Source organism: Psammomys obesus, unplaced genomic scaffold (assembly GCF_907164565.1).
Source record: "Psammomys obesus unplaced genomic scaffold, mPsaObe1.curated_primary_1811, whole genome shotgun sequence".
NCBI classification, from domain to species: domain Eukaryota; kingdom Metazoa; phylum Chordata; class Mammalia; order Rodentia; family Muridae; genus Psammomys; species Psammomys obesus.
This window is the reverse complement of record NW_026596051.1, coordinates 10,574,737-10,597,889: the sequence shown is the minus strand read 5'-3', so window position 1 is coordinate 10,597,889 and position 23,153 is coordinate 10,574,737. Positions and strand designations below refer to the sequence as shown.

At 43.1% G+C, this 23,153-nt stretch overlaps 1 protein-coding gene across 1 annotated transcript in view; it reads left to right on the top strand.

Moving 5' to 3' along the window:
• Abca13 (ATP binding cassette subfamily A member 13) overlaps window positions 1–23,153 on the top strand; it is a 463,272-nt gene that overhangs the window by 101,945 nt on the left and 338,174 nt on the right. The window contains 6 exon segments of the mRNA XM_055624041.1: window positions 863–972; window positions 7,971–8,089; window positions 11,626–11,789; window positions 12,169–12,248; window positions 13,062–13,183; window positions 20,889–21,083. Of these exon segments, the coding sequence (XP_055480016.1) occupies window positions 863–972; window positions 7,971–8,089; window positions 11,626–11,789; window positions 12,169–12,248; window positions 13,062–13,183; window positions 20,889–21,083 (790 nt within the window).

The following is a 23,153-nucleotide window of genomic DNA, read 5'->3' as shown; positions in this document are numbered from 1 at the left end:
CCTTCCTTCCTTCCTTCCTTCCTTCCTTCCTTCCTTCCTTCCTTCCTATCTTTCTCTCATCCTTTTCTTTCTTGAGATAGGCTCTTGCTGTACAGCCCAGGCTAGCCATGATCTCAAGAGGCAGTCTACTGAGTTCTGGTATTGTAGGTGTGTACCTCAACACATTCCAAAGATTTACTATATAAATTTTGGTATATTTATGGAAACTAAATAATTTTTGATACATATATGTATATGTATATATATAAATGGTTAATACCTAGCCTCCAAACATTGAAACCCATTTCTTCTAGTTGTTTTGAGATTTATAAGGTGTTACTGTTAACTGTATCCATTTCATTGTGTCATAGAACACTAACACTTTTTGCTCCTAACTGGGACTCAGTCCTCTCTCTAATTATCACCCTAGTCTTTAGAACCATCATTCTATTCTCAACTTCTATGAGGCCAACTTTTTTAGATTCCACATAAATGATGACATATGATATTTGTCATTTTGTCCCTGACTTAATTCATTTAACACCATCGCCTCAATATTCCTACACTGTTAACACACGAACAGGCTTTATTCTCTCAATGGTCGTCATCATATTTTAACCACTTCAGTGATCAACTCTTGCATCTCAAGAGAATGGAACAAGAAGAAAAAACAGACACTCAGCTTATTAGCAGCAACAATCAGAAGCAGAAAGCTGTCTAGAGGTCCTGCCTAGTTACGTCCACTTTTCCTTTGCTTGTACAAAGTAAACATGTACAGTGAGGAGACAGCTCTTAAACAGGCTATAACTTAGCCCTTCTACCCTGTAGCCATGCTCGGGGGTTACACACTTATCCAATAACACCGGGATCTGTTTTTCCTAAGTGTTTTTGAGATGTGTCAAGTTTTCCGGCAGCTGGAGAAGCCCTCGGAAGCTGTGGAGATGCTGCATAGAGTGGAGATGATGGCTCTGCGTGTGCTCATCATCTTTGCAGGTGGGATGCTTATGTAAGAAGCACTTATAATTGCCCTGGCCTATTTATCACAGCTTGGCAGTCAGAGAGATGCATGGATTGACTCTGAGTTTCTTTTAAAACAAAGCATAGGTTTCTCAGCCTAGCTTTTAGGCCCAGAGAGGTCTGGTTCACCCTTCCAGCTTCAGTGACCCCTGCTTTAGTCAGGCTGGATAGCTCTTCCAAACCCTGTGCTTGACTCTCTGGTACTTGTATCTTAGCTCGTGGAATATGCTTCCTCTGTCTTCTTTACTTTAACTCCAGCTATATTCTATGTCTGAGAGGTAGGGGTGTCTCAGATAAGAGTGTCAGTTCCCCTTGGGTTCATGAGCCACGAGAGATTGTCAACCAAAGGCAATACTTTGTGCTTTTATTTCTTCTATCTCTGCCTCCTGTTAGAGTCACTGTTTCTTTTATAAAGAAACCATGACATAATCATTCACTGTATGCAATATTTGCATGGAAGTGTCACATGGTCTGCATAGGAACCCGAATTCCCATAGCCTTGGTACTTACTACCTTTTCACTTCTAGTACTTCCTTTTCCTCAGTAGTTTGTGCCCACATTGTGAGCAGCATCAACCTTTGCATCTTCACAATACTGACAATAGTATTACATTGCAAATAAACTCATTCATAGTAATTAAGATGAATTTGAATTAATGAATCCCATACTTGCCAGATTCATGGTGGCACATTTACTGTTGATACTGTCATTGAATGATAGTACCATTGGCTGTCCTGTAGAGTGAGTAAATTATTTCAGAGCTTTCTTCAACAGGTGAGCATACATTTGTAAGCACTTCTGACTTCACATTGCTGTTTAAATAATTCCATGTGCACATGTGTAGCTGGCTTCCTCTGGCCCTACAAGTAAGCAGAGCAGAGGACTCAGAGATGTTTGGTGTTAGTAGGCACTGGTAAGATGGGCAAAGAAGAGGGGATCGAGGAGAAATGGGGAAGCCAAGAATGAGGCTGAGAAGATCAAGAGAAATAGAGAGAAACAGGAGGAAGACCAAGTTGGCTTCAACCCTTGGCTCTGTGAGCTCTCTCAAGCTGGCCCTGTCACCATTGCTCCAGTTCATGTACACACTCTTCTACCTCTCCTGATATATTATTAGAATCTTACTATTAGTCAGCTATTCTACTTTAGTGTTGCTCTTAAAACAAATGTTATTTTCTCTTTGGGAAGGTTTCTTTGACTTTTTCCATCTAGAATCATGTAGCGGACCAAGCTTCTGCTTTGATGCTTGAATCTCATTATTATGAGATTAATGACTAGTATATGCTAGATTTCTCATTAATTAACACAATCCTCTATCCTCAGCTTCCCAAATGCTGGCATTACTGTTTTGTACCATGATGCTCAGCCTGTGTGCTGTTGTGAATGTGTTTTCCTTGATTGTGTGAAAAGAACCTAAGATGCTGGCTGTGTAGTCTCTCATTGGATGAATGAATGCCTGAAGAGATGCCAGGAGCCCTCAGACACTCATGTTTCCATCCACGAGATTCTTACGTGTTCAATGATTTCTTTGTGTAGGGTGTTGCTGTCCATGAGTCCTCCTATACATTCAGTCTGTGTGGTAACACTTAGCTAAAGAGGCACTGGCAGGGCCGCCTGCCTACTCTGGGCTATTATTTGATGTAGGTCAATAGGCTATAGGGTTGGGGAAGACCACCTGAAGAGGAATCTAGCTCACCCAGACAGGAGACTATGAACACACACAAAGGTCCACCATCAGTGAGGAAGGGTCACTAGCCTGGACTGACTGGCCTGTGTGGGTGGCCATGACTAGAATCCAGGTACATGGTAGAGCATCTATCTACAAGTGCAGGAAAGGAGAAATGAGACACATGCAGGAACCAGCTCTCTAATATTTTTTTAAGTGCAAACTCATAAAATAATGCAAATTCTGATACCAATCAGGGGTATTAGCTGAAGGAGGATAGTGTAGGTGAGAATGAAGGGTAGAAGAGAGAACACAATGGGAAATAAAACCCAAATGGAGGCATGCCAGATGAAATGTGAAGGCTGAAGAGATGGGTCTATAGGTTATTAACTGATGTGTTTCCTGGTATCTAGAAGAACCCTGACACAGGCACATTACACATTCAACTGATGTCTATAAATAGACTGAGTGGATCATTAAGTGAGTGCTGGCTGTGGGATAGGCACATAGGGGCCAGGCTGCTTCATTGGGAAGCAAAGGCAATATAGCTCCATGTACCATGTGACATTATTGGTCAGAGTGTTTGCAGGTATAGATTTAAAGTTGGCTTTGTTCAGTGACATCATGACAACTGCTGTACTGGAAGGAGAGAGAGCTTGATAACAAATAGGCTGAGTTCAGAGCTTCATGCCAGCTGACAGGCACAGGGCAGGCAACACAGTTTCTATTGAACATCAAAGAAGGTGAGCTGACATCTGTTTCAAAGGAGGAGGGTGTAAACACACGTGATCTCCCTGGGACCTTGCTGGGGACATGTTTGTGGTGCACACACTCTGGCTCTTCTTCCCAGGTTCTTGGGCAGGCTGAAGGTGGGACAGCCCTCAGGTTACTAAGAGTTGGCTCTCTGGAGATATGGGAAGAACTAGCTCTGGTCTGCTAACTGCCCTCTGTCTTGGAATAGGAATGTTTCTTTGAATGCAGGAACTGGCTAATCTTTTGGGTTGAAACATAAAAAAGTGAGGAACAGAAAGCCCAAGTGATCATAGATGATGTAACTGAAGCCTAAAATCTGCTATGTAAGGGAGATCTATATCTCTGTCTTTTGACCTAAATTTCTATCTCCAACTGGAGCTGTCTATGAACATGGACTGTATTGCTGAACACCGAGTATTACATATGGAAGCACAGAGCATGCCGCTCAATAAAATCTCACCATGTGAAGACATGCCCGGGAACATTAAATCAAATCTCTTTCTGCTTCTTCTCTTTCTGGCATGCAAAATTCAGCCAGGTTTGAAGATGCAATTATTTTGATATTTCACAGTTGGATAAAGTAATGAATTTTCAATGAAAGAAACACTTATCAGTACCTGGATTTCTATGTACCTTGCTATTCTGTGTCACAGATGCTAAGTTAGTATAATGTACATGAAATGGCATTAGAAAATCAATTTTTAGTTTTTACATTTCACTCAGGCATGGCCGTTGTTGAAGGTGATGCCTCACTTCCCTAATTAGAGAAGAGCCTGTTGTGTAAAGTAGGAGACCAGTATTGAACTGGAAGGTTCTCAGTGAAATAGGAGGTGCAGTGGACCTGGGCAGGCAGATAGCTCATCCATCACACAAGGTGCCTCGCTGTAAGTGATGGAAGTTGTGGTTTCTTTAAAAACTCAATTATGTTGTGTAAGTGTGTTTTTATTTTAATCCCAAGCGTGGGATTTTAGTTTGGGCTTTAGTTTGTCCACAGCTGATGATTGCCTCCAGCAGGGGCGTGGTCTTTGCCAGCTGGTAAAGGCCTGACTGCCACAGCAGGAGAGGGGCGTGGTCTAGGACTTTGTGGGATATAAATATGAGAGCCTGGGGAGAGACAGGGTGAGGTGTGGCATGTGGCCATTTGGAAAGACCAGAGACAGATGGTGTGTAGCAGTTTGGAGAGACACTTTGTGGCGCAGCGCCTTGGGGAAGACTGCTTGCTGGGTTTGCTGTTGATGGAGATTGGTATAGCCCCTAAGGACCCATCGACCCTACACATCTGGGAGAAGTAAAGGGTCTGTGCCCCTCTCCCCATTAACTTTCTCTCTCCTACCTAAGTCTGGGGGTTTGGGTGGGAGAGGCTTTAAGGAACCCCAAATTAAACAGTGTAAAAATGAGCACAACGGCCATTGGCATTGTTAATGTCATTGCTCACACGAACTTGGGTTCAGTGTCATTTTTAAAAATTCCTTCTGGTGCTAAATATGAGAGCAGGGATCATATCAGAAGATTATAGGGCTTGGAGAAACAGTGTGGAGATGTAGAGGGAGGTGTCAGAACTGGAAAGCCAGGGTAAATATATAATGTGTCTTCAAGGTCAGAGGAAGAAAAAAAAACTGTTGGTGGCCATTCAATTTAATGTTCTTGTGTCACCAACTAATGACCTGAGGGACAGTGGACATGAGTCATGCTTGGAAAAAAGAGTTCAAGGTCAGAGGTGGAGAAAGGTCTGTTTGGGAAGGGCAAGCATGAGGACCTAAACTCAGATCTCCAGCATTTATGTGAAAGTTGGTTGCAGTGAACCATGTTTGTAATCCTAGTGTGGGGAGGAGGCAGAGATAGGTGGATCTCCAGAGCTTTTTGGGAGTAACTAGTCAATCAGCCAGCTAGTTCAGTGAAAGCCTTTGTCTCAGGAAAAACAAAAGATGGAGAAGGGAAAAAGACACACAACATCTACCTGGCCTCCTGTGTGGACCAACACACACAGGAACAAGTCAGATTCCTTCCCCAGCTAAAGATATGGGTTAAGACTATAAGCCTTGGGGAAACAGTATGGAGATATAGAAGGAAGTGGTAAACTGGGAAAGCCAGGGCAGATATCTATTGTGTCTTCAAGGTCAGAAGAGATACAAGCTCAGGCAGAAGAAACTGAAGTGAGGCTTTGAAGAAAAGAGAGGAGGAGGAAGAGGGCACCTTGGAGGGCAGAGGGCCAGGTGCTAGCCAAGTTGTGGTTAGTGTCCAGACTGTTGTTAGATGTTCTTGTGGTGATGCATTGAGGGTTGAATGGACAATGGGGGCAGAAAGAGGCCAGGTGGCCCGAAGCCTGGCACCTCATCTCATATACATACTGTCGTAATCTAACTTTGAAGAAATGCAGAGCAAGGCCACCCTGAGTCCATGTCATCATAGAGAGATAGCCAAGGCTCACACAGCTCCCCTAGTTCCCTTCCCCTCCTTCTTTTTATTTTCTTTCTTTTTTGTATCTGCTTATGTAGGTAAGGCTGGCCCCAATATGTGATCCTCCTGCCTCAGCCTTCTAGATGCTAGGATTGCAGGTGTGCACCACCACACTGGGATAGAGAGGAGCCTATTCAGTTCAGATTTCTTCTCTTGGTATACTGTCCAGATTAAAAATATTTAAAAAAAATATTTGCAAGGATTATTTTTTGCCATTTGAAAAATTGATGATTAGTTATTCATAAAAATATACTCTGTTTTCTATAATGACCCAGTATCTAGAAGGTACTTAGCTATGTGCCGAATGCCAAGCATACCTGAAAGCAGAGGTAAGACTCTGAAAGTGGGAAGTGTGCAAGTTGATGAGCTCACAGGGCCCTAGATGGCCAGGGAAGGAAAGGAAAGGTCTATGGCTGAGTCCTTAGAGGTAGCTAGTTAGAGAGGAGACAGAAGTCCCCTGAAGAAGGCACAGGGTGATGGTGGGAGCATGAGGAACAGAGATTATGAGTACTCAGGAGGTAGAGGTGGCCAGTGGCTGGAGAAGAACCTGGAGCACAGCATGGAACTTTTCCAGATGTTCGTAACTGACCAGCTCTTTTTGATCTCAAGTCTAAAGATAAATGACAAAGGTCAGTGGACAGGACCTGTTAGGAATCTGGTAATCTTCTGGATGTGACCAGATGGGATACTGGACAGAGATACAGAATCTAGAGCTATTAGGAAGTAGAGTGGAAGTGTAAAGATTGAGGCAGGGGGATGTCAAGGATGCTTCCAGAGGTTACTAGTGAAGTGTGGAGCACAGGGAAGCCAACAAACCTAATTAATTCGTCCACAAGAATATTCTGAGAAAGCAAGAGTAAAATGATTATAACCATGCTAGGCTAATAGGTAAGACACCTATGCAAACCGGAGTGAATGGGTATTTTTCCTAGAGAGGGTGTGAGAAAAAGGGCCAATGAGTGGGAATTCCATATAGAGGAACAAAGCAAGAGAGGCTGTTTTGGGAAGGCAGAGGTTATAAGTTGATTTATATTCAAGTGATTTATCTCAGATAAGTCTTTATTTACACTTTAGACTAAAAGGCATAGCCTTCATGAATAAAAGAGAATGTAATATATATATATACATGATAAGGAATTTAGTCTTTAAAAGAATGAGTTTCTGTCATTTGCACAAATGTGGATAGAGATACTGGACATTGCGCTAACTGATGAAGCCAGACATTGAACCCTAAACACTGAATATATGTGAAGTCGGCAGTAGAAAAGTGGGGATCAGAGGCTGTGGGACCAGGATGTCTATCTGGGATAGAGATGCAGTTGGATACAAGGAACAACTTGCATTATTCTAAAGCCCAGTGGGGTTTCTGTTACTGGATCATTCCAGAAGCTACCTCAGCCAGTTGAATATTCCAGAACAGTTACATGAGAGGATTCTGAATGTCCCCGGTACCACGAGATGATAATACCAGAAGTAATAGGTAGTAATATCTCAGTTATTCTTCTATTGTTGTGATAAGACCTTTACCAAGGCAACTTCTAAAAGAGTTTACTTGAGGCTTACAGTTTCAGAGGGTTAAATCTATGACCATCATAGCAGGGAGCATGGCAGCACGCATGGCAGTGGAACAGTAAGGAGCTGAGCACTGATGTCCTGAGACTTAGCCACAATGCAGAGAAAGCTGTCTGGGAATGATACGGACTTTTGAAGCCTAAAAGCCCACCCCAAGTGACACACCTTCAACAAGGCCATATTTCCCAACCTTTCCCAAGTAGTTCCACCAACTGGGAACTAAACATTCCAACATGTGAGTCTATGGGGCCATTCCCATGCAAACCACAACAGCCAAATAACCTAATTCGTTTATTTTGTATTATCTGGGTATGTGTATAGAAAGGCATTGTACTCTACTAAAATGTGCAATGGCTAGTAAATATTAAAAACCAAAGTGTTTAAAAAGGTGCAGTTTTACCCTTACCTGCCTGTCCATTTTGATGATTTAAGAAATGTCTAGGAATTTGGATCATTTTGAATCTCTGAAGAATAATTTTCTGGGACTGGGCTGGTCAAGAGAGAACTGTCTATTCATTTCTTCTAACAGAAAACCCTTCCCTGACGAAGGACATTCTGTGTGCTACACTGAGCTGCCAGCGAGGTGGAATGAGGCACCTTATCTTATCTGCTGTGCAAGGAGTCACGTTGCTTCACCACCACTACCAGGTTCGTCTTCTTTTATGTTTCAGAACATTTGCTTTCATCACAGTTGGCTCAAACAAGGCAGTGGTGTTGGACGAGGTAAGGTAGTGTGGTTACTCCGTAGCTGCAGCTTGGCCTTGAGAACCAGAGGGACTCTGCAGTGTGTTCATGATGGAAGAGAGATCAGCAGACCTCACAGTGTGCACAGCTTAGCTGGCACTCAGCTATGAGAATTGCTTGGTAAAGTCTTAGTGGTTTTACAAGTGGTGGCTAATCATTTGTATCATTAAAACTCAAATTATAGACACATGATTAAAAAAATGTTGTTAAAATTAGAAGTAACAAATAGTTGAAACACCTAACTTCCTAGTTTTGATAGATTTTACTACCTCTGTCTTGAGACCATTTGCATTTGTGTTATCTGTGTGGTGCTTGCTACTGAGCTGAGCTTCCTAGCTCTGTGTTCAATGACACTGTGCTTTAAGGAAGTAGGGTGTTTAAGCCATGGGGATGGGCAAGTGCTCTCAAACAGATTGTCTGTCTGTTCATCTAACGGTCTGTCTCTATCTTATCATCTCTGTCTGTCTTTCTATTATAGATCTATCCATCCATTTCATCTATTATTGTCTATCCATCCATGTATATCCATCTGTCCATCTGTTCATCCATCCACCCACTTACCCATCCATTGATCCATCCATCAATTTATTGGTTATCACCTATCTATCATCTGTGCTTTGGAAAGGTCATTTTTTATTTCTTTATTTTTATTAGCACATTTAATTATTTGTAAAAATGAATTTCATTATGATATTTCATACATGTATATAATATACTTTATCATATTCACCCCACTAACCTCTCTTGACTGTCTCTCACTCCAAATAATTTTTATTTAATTTTTAATACAGTGTATTTTAATAATATTCTTTCATCTCCTCATACCTCCCAGATTCTTCTCACCTCCTCACTCAACCAGTTTCATGATTTTTCCTCTTACATCTCCATCATCCCTCTCAAAATGACGATCTAAACAAACAAAAACTCAACTACTCCTGGACCTAGGTCCTGCCCTGGAGTATGGTTTGTAACATTTTGTGGCACTCTGCTGGAGAAAACTGATTTTTCTTTTCCCAGCATGTACCAGTTGCAAATAGTCTCTTTGTTAGGGATGGGACATTGTATTCACTTCCTCTTTCAGTGCAGGAATTTTGTCTGGTTTGAACGTGTGTAGGTTGTATGCATTCTGTTGCAGTCTTTGTGAGTTCATACATGCACCAGTTTTCTTATGTCTGAAAGATGCTGTTTTCTTGGAGTGAATGGGATCTTGTGGAATCAGTGGCCAAGTGGGGTCCCACAGACCAGCATCCCTTTCCCCAAAGAGCCTTGGTCACAGAGTATATAGTGTGTGAGATTTTCAGAAATGTAAATCTTATCCATGTGACATAAGAAGGTTTCTCTGTGTCGGGAGGAGGTAGGAAAGGGCCCGATGCTATGTTTAGCTGTTTAATGTCTAAATATTTCACTGTGCAGCTTGCTTAGTTCCAGCATGGGGCTCCACTCACCGATGCAGATGAGGAGAGCTCAGAGTGCCAACTCCATCCTCTCCGACACTGTGTTCCCAGCAGCAGTAGGAACCTTGGAATCAGTAGGAACCTGAAATTAGGTTTCAAAAGACATTCGTGCCACAGAGTGGCTGATAGAACTTCTGGGTTGATAGAACCAGAGAATGTGGTTGGAATGTCAGGCTGACTCGGGAGCTTCTGAATACATCCTCATGTCTAGTCCTTTGGACCCAACAGTGTCTGCTCATCTGCCTTGCGCCTGAATGATGCAGGCCTGCTTCATTCAGAGAAGGAGGGCTTCTGTGCTGCCTTTTTACATGTGATGGGTCTTCATGATCTCAAGGCTGTATACTAACAGGGTCATGTGTGAGTCTTTATGTTGGATACTTCTTAACTGCAGCCTGGTCCACCTATGTTCAAGGACGTTGAATTTTTTTCTTTTATCAATTCCTGCTACTGCAGAGGGCAGGGTACTTTATTTCTTTGTAATTATCTCTATGCCAAAGTTATTATTTTGTTAAATGTAAGAATAACATTAGTGATATATGTGAGTCTCACTAATGAGGAGCTGGGAATCGTAGGAGGGAGCATACCATGGGCAGAGACTTCAAGAGATGAGGTGACTTCTGTATTCTCAGAAGTGGGTCGGCAGGTAAGCCAGTGCTCACTGTACCTACTGTCTTTGTCTCAGCACAGCGTGCTGTGTGAAGAGACCTCTGCGGAGGAAGGGGAGCATCAGGTCTGTGAAATGTCTAGGTGAGAGCCTCGTTCGCAGGAGCAGAAAGAGCACAGCGTACGGAAAAACAAAAACATGTTAGAAATGGACAGATGCAGCCTCGCCACCTCAGTCTGGCAGGGGTGTGCCTGCCATCGCTGCCATTCATTTCCTTCCTGCTCCCATGGGAACATTCAGGAAATAGCTGGGTCTGTGCAGCCATTTGGAAAGTAGTGGTGGGGGAGGGGAAGGAGGCTGCATCTGTGAAGATGTGTCAACAGTGGAAATCACAACAGTGGAAATCCAAGTGTGGGGAGAAGCTGAGTGTCCTTTCCTACTCCAGCAGGAGCAGTAGTGTGCTCTTGCCATTGTTCCCACCCAGGCCCTGTGGGTTCACTCTGCTGATATCTCAGGCTTCATCTCCCTGGTCTAAGTGCAGGGGTTTTGTTTGTTTGTTTTTTGTTTTGTTGTTTTTTTGATTGACTTATTTGACTTAGCATTTCTTCTAGGTTCATATGTGCTATGCAAATGGCAAGATTTCCTTCTTTTACACGGCTGAACAGTATTTTATAGTATGTGTAAGGTTTTGGTCCTTATCAGTTCATCTCTCAGTGGACCTTCAGGTCACTTCCACATCTTGCTCATTCTGAATGATGCTGCAATGAGCATGAATGTCCAGATGTGTCTCTCATACCTGGTTTCCGTTCCATTAGGTGTAGACCTAAGGAGTGATGCCTGGGCTTGTATGGCAGTTTCAAGGAACTCATACGTCGTCTTCTTTAATGGTGGTGCTACTTTACATTTCCACCACCGCCATACAAAGGATTTTCTCCCAGTTTTTTACGCGTCATTTCCTTGTCTTTTAAACAATAGACAACTTAGAAGATTTGAGATGATGATCTCTCTTCAGGATTTATTTGTATTTCTGTGATTGAGAATGTAGACCTCACACATCTGCTCTTCATGCTGTTTCTTTCAATATGTTTTGAGGTTGTTGCCATTTATCTTTTATGTTGGCTTTTTTTTTTTTTAATCTATTGAACTCTGGGTGACCCAGAGGAACTGGGCTCTGGGAACCTAAGTGCCCTGGTATGGTTTGTTTTCTGTCCTGAATCACAGAGCAAGTGGCTTAGCCCTGCTCTATTGCTTCACATGCACGGAGGAAACGGGAGTGTTCTCTGACACTTCAGAAAATGACCAGAGGCCTGCATTTGCCTGCAAACCAGCCTCAGACTCGTGCAGGTAAATACTGTGATTTCTGTCACTGCTGTGTTTTCTAGGAAATTGGAAAGATATGGTCCTCCCCGAATCAGCTGGACTGTGAAGATCTTAGCAGGAGTCTTTCCAGTGCTTTAGAAGGCTTCAAAAGCAAGTTGGAAAATGCTTCTGACCATGGTTGCACGTGCCAGCCCTTGGTGGGAATAGTTCAGCAGCACATGCACAGGTGTGTAACTCACTCTTGCAGCCTCCCTAGTATTCTCAGTCTTCAGGAAGATGTTTGCTTATATTACCCGTGGCTGCATTAATTTCTCAGATACACCATAGTCTATTTGATCTGTTTTCTACATCTATGAGAAACCATTTACCATGCATCTTGTTGCTATCATCCTGATTCGTTTGCTGGGCCGGACTGAGGGAGGACACATTGAAAACCTGGTGTTGAGGAAATCCACTCACTGATGGTATCAGAGGACAGAGTATGTCCATTTATCAGAGAGAACCTGTGTTATCCAGCTCGGCTGCTGGAACTGATACAAGGTTATTCATTCCAACATTGCTTCTGGTGTTTTATCTTGCCTCATTTTGGTTTTCTGTCACCTTAGGTTGACCAAAAGTCTTGAGGAGACTTGGATGTCAAAGATTCCTGTTATGACATTTCTAAGCAATTTCACAGTCACAGACGGTATGTGGTTTCTCAACTTCCTTGGTTAAAATTTACATTTGTTGATTCTGTCCAACATATTATTAAAACAAAACATGAAAAAGAAAGATGTGCTGTACTCTTAGAGAAGAGGAGGCCTTGAGTTTGAGAGGCAGTGTGGTACATAAGAGGGTTAGGAGGGAGGAGAGAGGAGAAATGATGTGGTTACATTCCAGCGTAAAAAGCTAAGTAAAAATGAAATGGAGTATTTTATTCTAACACATTAAAAGAAACCACAAAAAGCAAGAATTGCGCTATATGTTGTCTAAAAACCAAAAACCAAACAGATATTTTAGAATGTAGCTAGTTCAGGCTTCACAAGGAAACTCCCAAGATCCTGAGGTTCCAAAAGTCAGGCAGAGGACAGAAGAACATCTTGAATTGTCTGAATTTCTCACTCTGTCTTTTCAGAAACCCCTTGACCCTATGAGTTTCTGTTCCATCCACACAGCTCCTAAAACTCAGGACAATATGAGAAGTGTGAAGAATTCTCACACGCCTTAGGTGGTAATTTTCTTGTTTAAGAAAGATGAGGTCCCTATGGCATATTGTCACCGAGCCAGCCATTGACTAGATGTTACCACATCACCAGAGATTTTTATTTACTTAAACAAGAAATGATCTCATACCACTCCCCCCGAAACAGTAAGATGAAACTTTATTTAGTATCTATTATAAGTTGGATAGCATGATGGAAACTTCTTATTTAGGTGACAAAAATCAAATTTTGTTTTAAATCAATACAAATTTGGAAAACTTTTTATAAACTTTCTTTTCCTTTTGTGTATTCTTCAGATATAAAAATAAAGGATTTGATGAAGAATGTCACCAAATTAACTAAGGACCTTCGATCCTCCTTCCACATCTCAGAGGAAACCATCCACAGCATCTTAGAAGCTAACATTTCCCATTCGAAGGTACAGGGATGTATTCATCTTGAGGGACGACTCATGGCTGCAAGTGACCTGACCACCTTTTTCTGGCCCTTCCTTCTCCTTCCATAGCTGGGAAATGGAGGTCTGCACAAATCATGTAGCTGAAATCAGAGGGACACATGTGAGCAAGCAGGAAACGGGGGGATGTCAGCATCTTGTGATATACGTGGGAACAATGCTTTCATATGGGACAGAAAGAATAAGATTGCTGGCAACATTTATTTTACTGATTTCTAATTCTGATGCATGAAGTCTATTAAGGTTTTGTATGGTTCCATATGTGTCATAAATATCAAGTAGCTAGCTAAAAATAGCTAGTTAAAAATATGTAATTTACCATGATGGAGGGGTTCTCTGGTTATGTGGTATCGATGTAACTCATAACAGAACAGTGACAGGCTTGGGCTTCCCTATTATGGCTGAGAAATGTTGGGTAGGGAAGTTAAAGAAAGAGTAGCTTATATAATCCCAGCACTTGAAAGGCAGAGGCAGGCAGATCTCTGTGAGTTCAAAGCCAGCCTGGTCTACAAAGTGAGTCCAGGACAGCTATGGCTACATAGAAAAACCATGTCTTGAAAATAAAATTAAATCAAAACAAGCCAACTAAACAACCAACCTTGAAAGATTCTGCACCATACAACAAGGACATTTGCTCAGCTATGTTCATAGCAGCTTTATCTGTAATAGCCAGAATCTGGAAACAGCCTAGATGCCTCCCAACCGAAAATGGATACAGAAATTGTGGTACATTTACACAATGGAATAGTACTCAGATATTAAAAACAAGGAAAAATAATGAAATTTGCAGGCAAATGTATGGAACTAGTAAAGATCATCCTTAGTGAGGTAACCCAGAACCAGAACGCATGGTATATACTCACATAATTGGATATTAGCCATGTAATACAGGATAACCATACTACAATCCACAGACCTAAAGAAGCCAAGTTACAAGGAGGACCCTAGGGATGATGTTTAATTCTCATTCAGAAGAACGAATAGTATAGACATCATTAGCAGTTGAAGAGAGGGAATAGGACAGGAGCCTAACATACATGTCCTCTGAAAAACTCCACCCAGCAAGGGATCAAAGCAGAAGCTGAGACAGATAGCCAAACTTTAGGCAGAGTGCAGGTAGTCTTATGGAAGAATGGGAAGATAGAAGGATCTGGAGGGGACAGGAGTGCCACAAGGAGACTAATAGAGTCAACAAATATGGACTCAGGGAGGCCTTGAGAGACTGATGCACCAACCAAGGACCACATGTGGAGAAGACCTAGGTCCCCTGCTCAGTCTCCATGTGGGTGCCCTAGAAAAGGGAACAGGTGTTGCCTGTTCTTTGGTCACTTAGTCCTGGTTCCAGGCTGTAGAGAAAGAGGATGCAGGCTGTCCTGATGAAACTTGATAGGCTAGAATCAGATAGTAGGGGAGGAGAACTCCCCCTTTCAGTAGATTAGGGGAGGTGGATGGGAAAAAGGCAGAAGAGAGTGAGACAGGAAGGAGAAGAGAGGGGGCTACAATCAGGATGTAAACGGAATAATTTTTTTTATTTTTATTAATTTATTTTTTATTAATTACAGTTTATTCACCTTGTAGTCCCCTCTCTCATCCCCTCTCTCATCCCCTCCCAATCCCTCTTCCTCCTTCATCTCCTCCCATTCCCCTCCCCAAATCCACTAATAGGGGAGATCTTCCTCCCCTTCCCTTTGACCCTAGCCTATCAATTTTCATCAGGACTGGCTGCATTGCTTCCTCTGTGGCCTGGTAAGGCTGCCCCCACCCCCTCCGCCAGGGGGAGATGATCAAAGAGCAGGCCACTAAGTCCATGTCAGAGACAATCCCTGCTTCTACCACCAGGGAACCCATTTGGACACTGAGCTGCCATTGGGCTACATCAGAGCAGGGGTTCTAGGTTATCTCCTTGCAGGGTCCTTGTTTGGAGTATCAGTCTAAGAAAAGACCCCTGTGCCCAGATTCTTTGGTTCTGCTGCTCTCCTTGTGGAGGTCCTGTCCCCCAATAAAGTTTTAAAAAATTAAATTAAAAAAAAGGGGAAAAAAGTAGTTTAAAACATTACATCATGTGTTCCTTATATCTTTACTTGCTGAAATGATGTTACTTATCAGCAGGAAGGGAAGAAGATGGCTACCATGTTGGCCACAGCAAATGCCACCTGAATGTTTAGCTTGTGGTTTTCTGAGACAATCGTTCTGTACCTCTAGGGGTATGTGTGGTTACCTTCCTCTGAAGAGTCAAGAAACCAGCTTATGCATGAATGCTTCAATTGACAATCACACAGGCTCCGATATAAATTTACTTTCATGTTAATTCTGACTAATTGGGGCTCAATGTGAGCTTAGTAAGTAGACTCATTAATGGTTAATCTAAATTAAGAATGAAATAGATGAAAAGCCAGGGATCTGAAATGCGAACTATAGTATCACAAAGTTACTTATCACAAGAAAGGGTGTATCTATTGTCAATAAAAATTCAATTGTATCTCATTAGATACAACATGCCCACGGAAATGTGGGGATAAGGAGGAGGGGAGCTTTGCAGAGAGTGAAGCAGTGGAAACATTTTTTTTTTCCCAAGTAGGCAAACTTCAGAGCAAATAGTGAATGCTGTGGCTTGAATGCTACAGAGTGGAACCTCTAACAGGAATCAAAGCAGTGGCTGGAATATTTGAGCAGCAGCCCAGGGTTGCCTGGAGAGAAGCATTACTGATAAACTCATTTTTTTTCAAGGTCCACGTTTTAAGTTCCACTTTGGTTTGAGCAATTTTCTGCCTTGCTGCCTGCTTAGAAGCAGGCAGCCACCAGGTGTTGCTGGTGTTCTATGGTGAGAGGGAGCTGTGCAGCGAGCTAGTGGGTTACACAGGGACAATTACAGTGCAGATGTTTCTGCAGTAACTTCCCCCCACCGCATCCGTGTATGTTTCACTGCATCTTTGTAAACCGCTATGGTCACCTAAGTAGATAGATCCATAGGTAGTTGGTCGGAGACTAAACAAATGCATTTTCATTGTTCAAACACATGACCCTCTTTACTTTATTGTATACACATATCCACAGCGGTTTAGCAGGTGACACTTTGAACTCTGTTTTCTTCTAGAGTATCAAGGTGATGGCTATTTCTTGTTTGTAGTCCCATCTCCTTTTGTTTGTCTCTGATTTTCTTCCCCATAGTCATGTTAGTCTGTTTACAAATTCATCACACTGGACTCATTTCAAGCTGTGGGTGACCTATAAGATAATTTTGCAGTGCAGGTTCCTTTTGGAAGTTTCAGAAACCTTTGCTTGCTCTTCCTGTCGTGCATTCAAGATCTTCCCATGCATCAAGCATGGTTCTTGCATGGCATGCATTAAAGGCATTGCTATCTGAAGCCAACCTTCTGTGAGGACGGCTCATTAAATATGAGATGCTGACAGTGTAAAAAGGACAATAGGAAGTCCTGTGACATGCATGTTAACACAATGGTGGGGACAGGCAGTCACAGGAAGCCTGCCTGAGTAGGAGGCATTGGAGATGGAGCCTGCATACTGTGAACCAGAGCAATCAAGATATCAAAATGCTGAATGAGTCAAGGGCAAGGTTAAGGAGGTAAGGGCTGATGGGTCAAGATCCTTTCTCTTCCTTGCCAGGGTTCATATGGCAGTTACTTTATCTATGGACTCCTTTTTTATACATCAGCATCATCTCATTAAAACCCAACATCCCAGACTACGAAAATGCCCTAGAGTCTGAAGCTCATCTAGCCCAAGCTTCTACCTGAGGCTTCACTCCCCTTCTGCCTTTTCCTGGGCAGTATCAACCTATTTCATGCAGCACTGCTCTGGAGCAGCCTGTCCCAGTGGGCAGGGAGCCCAGTGATGCCTTTTCACTATGAGATGGTTCTGTTCAGGAATATTAAAACAGAACAAATTGATTAGCTCCTCTCCTTTTCTCCCCATTTCTTCCTCTCCCTCTTCACTCTCCCCCCTCTCCCTTCCTCCCTCTGGCTGTCTTGAACATTAATGTCTTTTTCAATTAATGATTCTATCTAGTTTCTATTCTCATTTTCCTGATGTACCCCAGTGAAAGGTGCATTTTGGCTGATCATTGAAAACACACCCTAAGGACTATTATTAAACACATACATATCTGTCCCCCATTTTTCAGAGCCTTACATTTGCAATTTTCGTAACCAACTTTGGAGGTGTTGAGTCTTCTTATTACTATTGTGAGGACATGAAAATGTTTACATGGAGCTTTTAGATGGGAATCAAGTATCTTTCAAGTCATGCAGTATGAGCTTAGATCCGATCCCCTCTAACATTGGCTTCACTGACTTCAACCTGGGGCTCAGATCCCATGGCTCTCTGCTTCTCTCTCCCACTTCTCTCTTCTCTTTGGCTTTTTATTATGTCAGTAGATCTGAGCTCAGCCACAGCCACAGAGCAGAGCAATGCTCACTAAATTATGTGAGATCCATTTGCTCCATATGACCTGATTTTGCTTTCTTAGCTTTCAAACCTACTGAGTCACTGTTCTCATATATCCCTTGTGACTTTATTGTTATCAGTATTTCCTTGCTGTGCATTCAAAGAGCGAGCAGAGCTTCTCCTGCCCTGCTCACCATTTATCTCCACCTCAGTGTATACAATCATTAGTTGGGTATTTGGCTTACCCATACCCTCAGCCCTGTCGTCAACCCATTACCACTGTGTGCAAGATCTTCCACTGTGAACCCTTTTTGACCCATGTGACCAGTGTGAAGTTTTCCGACCCATGTCTTCTGTGTGCAAGCTCTCCAACCATGTCCCCTGTCTGCCAGCTCTTCAACCCACATCCTATAGGTGCAAGCTCTTTGAGGCCATGTGCTCCATGTACAAGCTCTTTGACTCATGGCCACCCTGTGTGAGCTCTTGCTAAAAATGGTGAGTGCCTCTTGAGGGGATCATCACTAGTTTTAAATCAAAGAAATGTCCATGTGACTGAGCATACATGTAAAGAGTGGGGAAACAACTCCCCAGGTTCTTGTTTTCCCTGAAGATTTCCAAGTGAAACATAGACACAGAGGAAACATGTGGGAAAAACAGCATCTTTATCTCTCAGAGTCCAAGGTATGGATGTGTGCAAAGCTTGAGCTGCCTGTGGCACTCTGAATGGAAACAGCACGTTACTAACCTAGAAACAGTGTTTCCTTAGTTTTCTATTCCTCTCCTGTGCTACTTGATTCAGGAATCTTTCCAATAAGAAAAACATAGTAATATTTTTACAAGATAAGTTGCAAAAAATGAAAAACCACACAAAGGGGTATTAATAAACCTATTGGATGGTGCCTTTGGGTGTGTTATGAGGCTCTTGGAGGAATCTTCTTTATTTGGTATGTGAGGTCCCAAGAATTTCAAGATAAACAATTTTACCCTCACACAAGTTCTAAGAAATAATCCTCAAGTGTAAGACCTGGATCCATTGAATGACATCTTGAAGAGAGGTGGAAACAGAGGTTCTTGGCAAGTGTGGGAGGACATTTCTGGGTCCAGCCTGGGTTCCTGTCCACCCAGAGCTGGGAGCAGCTCCTTGGGGTTGCAGGCTTGTGTTTGGATGTGCCTCCATTTTCATCTAAGTTCTATCCTGAAGCCAGGTTTAGAAAACTTAGCAAATGCGGCAATGAAAAGTAGGTTGGTGCCCACACCACACCTCAAGGATCCCTGGGAACTGCCAAAGCACATCTGGAATCAGGTAGAAGGAAATGTTTCTGCTCCACTACTATGTATGTATGTAATCTGTTTAGTTACATGTGAAGATGTCATTATTCTAAAATCCTTGTCAGGCTGGTAGTTTTTCTTTTTTGGGTGGGAATAATATTAAACAACCAGATTTCATTTAAGGTGGTTTCTTTCCTTGAGATGGCAGGCCTCATCTAAGTCATTCAGGACCTTAAGGGAAAAACTACTGAGGTCTCCTGACCAAGAGAGAGTGCAGCCTTCAGTGGTCTTTAAACTTGAGCTGCAGCACTACCTCCTCCTTGGGGGTCTCAGTCTTTGGCCAGGATTGTTTTAACATTTCCCCACAGGATAAGTCTTGCCCTTCTTTTGTCTTCTTGCTTGTATGTTTGCAGGTGAATATGCATGTGTGTGTGTGAGAGTGTGTGTGTTATGGGTTCAGGTGCATATGGAGGCCAGAGGGTAACATTGGCATCATTCTCTACCTTCTATACTGAGGTAACATCTCTCACTTGAATCCATAGCTTGCTGATTCACATAGCCTGGCTAACCAGCTTGCTCCAAGGATGTCTTGTCTGGAGGTCTCCAGTGCTGTGGTTATAACCAGGCTGCCACGGCTATGTTTTGCTTTGAGCTGGGTATCCAAACTCGATTCTTCTTGTTTTCACAGCAAGTGCCTTATCTGGCTAGCCATCTTTTCAGCAATTAATCCAGGTTTTCCTTAATTTTTAGATGAAGTTCTCTGTCTCTGTCTCTCTTTGTCTGTCTTCCTCTTATTTTTAGTATCTTTGGGGATCTCTGACTGATATACTGTATTGCCTTTTAATGACTTTGTGGCACATGGAAGCACCCAGTAGTCCTCTTTGACTCAAACCTTCTATTCTGACACCACCTTTTATCAATGGGTCTCAGTTGGCTAGGATATTTCATAGCAATCTACCATGAAAGCTATAAACATGCAATAAGCTGTCTCGTTGCTTGTGTTTTATTTTCTTTGCAATTTTTCCTTACAAAGTCAGTAACTGAAAGATGATCTCCAGTGAAGAGGCACCCTAGTCCTTGAACGTGTCATAGAATACCAATGGAGCATAAGCAGACACACTCTGTCTCCAGTGCCTCCTCACAAGGTTACATGCTTTTATTTTTTAAAGGAAACTATGAAAAGCTTGGAAGCCCCTTTTAAATATAGAAGAATGGGAGGTGAAAATTGGTTTAAGAAGCAATAGTTTCCTACATGCTAAGAGCGAAACGTGAAAGATTTAGCAAACTAAAAGCAAAGGGCAGCGAAACAGCACCAACAGACAAGTCGCAAGTGCTGTTGGAACAGGCAACCTCAGGGGCACGAGCAGAGCTGGAGAATGCTCTGCAGAGCCCTGCAGAGAGGGGGATAAGAAGTTCTACACCAGTGCTATTGCTGGAGTGCTCAAGCAAAGGGAAGCTGCAGACAGAGAATGACTTGCAAATTCAAAGACATTTCCATTCAAAATGCTGAAAATAGAGAATTGGGCCCTGCTGTGGACTGATCTAGGTTATCCCCCCAAAGGCCTATGTTGTAAATATTTGGTTCCTTCAGGAAGTGGCTCCTAGTTGGAAGAGGTTAGGGACTGTGATCTTTATATCCTTAGTAGGGAAATTGGGACCCTCAGCTTTGCTTTCTTCCTCCTTGTTTCCTGATCACCATTAGGTGAGTATCTTGGTTCCACCAGTAGCATCCCACCAAGATGCTATGCTTGACTATAGGATGGCAGACTATAGAGCAAGACCTCTGTAGCCATGAGGCCAAATTAACCTTTCTTCCTTATGGGTGTTTGCCTGGGACGTCTTGTCACAGGAATGGAAAGCTAACAGAGGCCTGGGGTCTGTGATGAGTCTTCAGCACACTGAGTGTCCAGGTATTTGTACTTTTCTTGAGAAAGCAGAGTTATGGGGGCAAAGCACATGCCACTTGCTTCTGTCTGACCCACGTATTTCACAACAGGTCCTCTCCAGTGTCCTCACAGTAGCTTTGTCTGGAAAGTGTGACGACGAAACTCTTCACCTCCTGCTGACGTTTCCGGAGAGTGAAAAGTCCTGGTTTGCCATGAAGGAACTCTGCAGCCTGCCAGGGTCTCAAGTGTTCTCCCTGCTTGTGGTGATGGGCCGGAACCTGAACCTGAGGAACTTCGTTTACAAAGTGAGGACTGCACCTATCAGGGGCGCTGCAGGGGAGCTGCTCTGGTGACTGTGCTAACTCCATGCTGGCTCTGGATGTACAGTTGTCTGCATCCTCAGACTCCAATCCCAGGGGAGCTTGGTGCTTTGCATAAAAGGGTGTGAGGTATAGAACCCGTGTGTTAACTTCCATCTCAGGATTCTGTTGCTGCGGTCAGTGCCGTGACCAGGAGCAACTTAGGGAGGGCAGGGTTTATTTCCCCTTACATTTTCACGTCATAATCCATCACTGAAGGAAGTCAAGGCAGGAACTGAAGCAGAAGCAGAAGCCATGGAGGAGTGCTGCTTACTGGCTTGCTCCCCATGGTTTGCTCAGCCTTCTTTATTTAGAACACTTAGGACAACTAGCCCAGAAGTAGCACTGCACACAGTGCTAGCTGGGCCCTCACACACCAATAACTACTTAAGAAAAAACTCCCAAGACTTACCTACATACCAATCTGATGGAGTGTTGCTTTTCAGTTTTGGTTTCGCTTCCCACAGATGCCTAGGGATGTGCCCAGTTGACAAAAACCAAGCAGCACCCTTTACTTATGCTTTAACTTCTCTGCATCATATATACTACCTAGGAGCTACTAAAAGCTACATAAATATTTGTATGCCGCATTCCCTTTTGAATACTGACAAAAGAAGTATCTGCACATGTGAATTATGTATACATAAAATATTTTTGACCTCCAGATTGTTTAAATCTAGGGGTGGACCTTGGCCTTCTATACTAGCTGCAACATGGATCAACAATGAGGAATTCTGTGGCAGCCTCAGTTTCCTTATGGTCAGATCACCTGATGGCTAACTCTGGGGATGGCATCTCAGTCGGATCTTGTCAAAAGAAAAGTCTAGAAGATCTTATATTGTGTCTATGGGGTCAGGGCCATTGAGGCTCTGGGCACAGCATGGTAGTGAGGAGGGGTCACCAGAAGAAAATGTTGCCAGTCCCAGTCATATTTCCTTCCTTGCTAAGAGAGCATCCTAAGTGTCTGGGGAAGCAGGGTTGAACCTCATTGTTCCTAAGCTGCCAAGGCCCATGCTGTCCATACCATGTTGTGGCACTCACCATCGCCATCAACTGGATCTGTGGCTTCCATCCTGTGTGTTGGATGATCCAGTTATACAGGGCAGCTGTAGGAAGGTGAAGAGGAAAGGGCAATACAGCAGCTTCTTGCTCCTGCGTGTTTCTGCTCCTTACCTTCCCTACAGCACTCCTTCCTCCACAAAGCAGGGAAGGCCTGAAAGATCATTTTGGTAACATCCTCAGAGAAGAAATACAGGTGGGAAATGAGTGGAGCTGTCTCAGCCTCCAACACCCCAGAACCAATGCCCAGCCTTGCTTCTTATCCTCAACCACCCTAAAAGATCTTCCTTATTTCCACACATAAACCTTTACTTAAATTCCCACCACCCTCTGTCCCTGCCCTTGCCCACATCCTCCTCGGAGTTCTACTGTTTTCTCCCAAGGAGGTGTCCCCTCCACCATCAGGAAGCAGAAAGGTCCAGATCTGCAGCAGGGCAGGGCCGGGGTGGCTGCTGCTCCATGATCAGAACAGTCTTGATAAAGTAAAGAGTATACTTGCTTTTTCAGCCTTCAGGTTTCCTTCCCTTCTGTCAGTCTAGGAAACCTCCAGCAAATGTTCGTTACAACCCACAGCACACCCCTACATCCATCCATACACAGTCTTCAACAATAACCTTTTTTTTTTCTCTTTAGGATAAGTGTACTTTAAAGTCTTGAGGAGGATAAACATTTTGAATTTGCCTCCATTGTGTTGGTGTAAATTTTTTGGACACTTCCAGCTGACATGACAAGGAGCTTAGTTAGCCCTCCGTTTGTTCATCATAGGCCCCTCTTCCAACTTCATCTTATATCTTGGAGGGGATAGATACCAGTCTGTCCATTAGTCCACTTTAATGCCTCATCTACTGTGCCCACAAAAGCCTCTCAATGTTTCTAAGGGCCAAATAAGTACTTAGACAAGGGCCATCATCTCTAACAAGATTTCTTTGGAGAACAAGATATTAGATTGGATCCTGT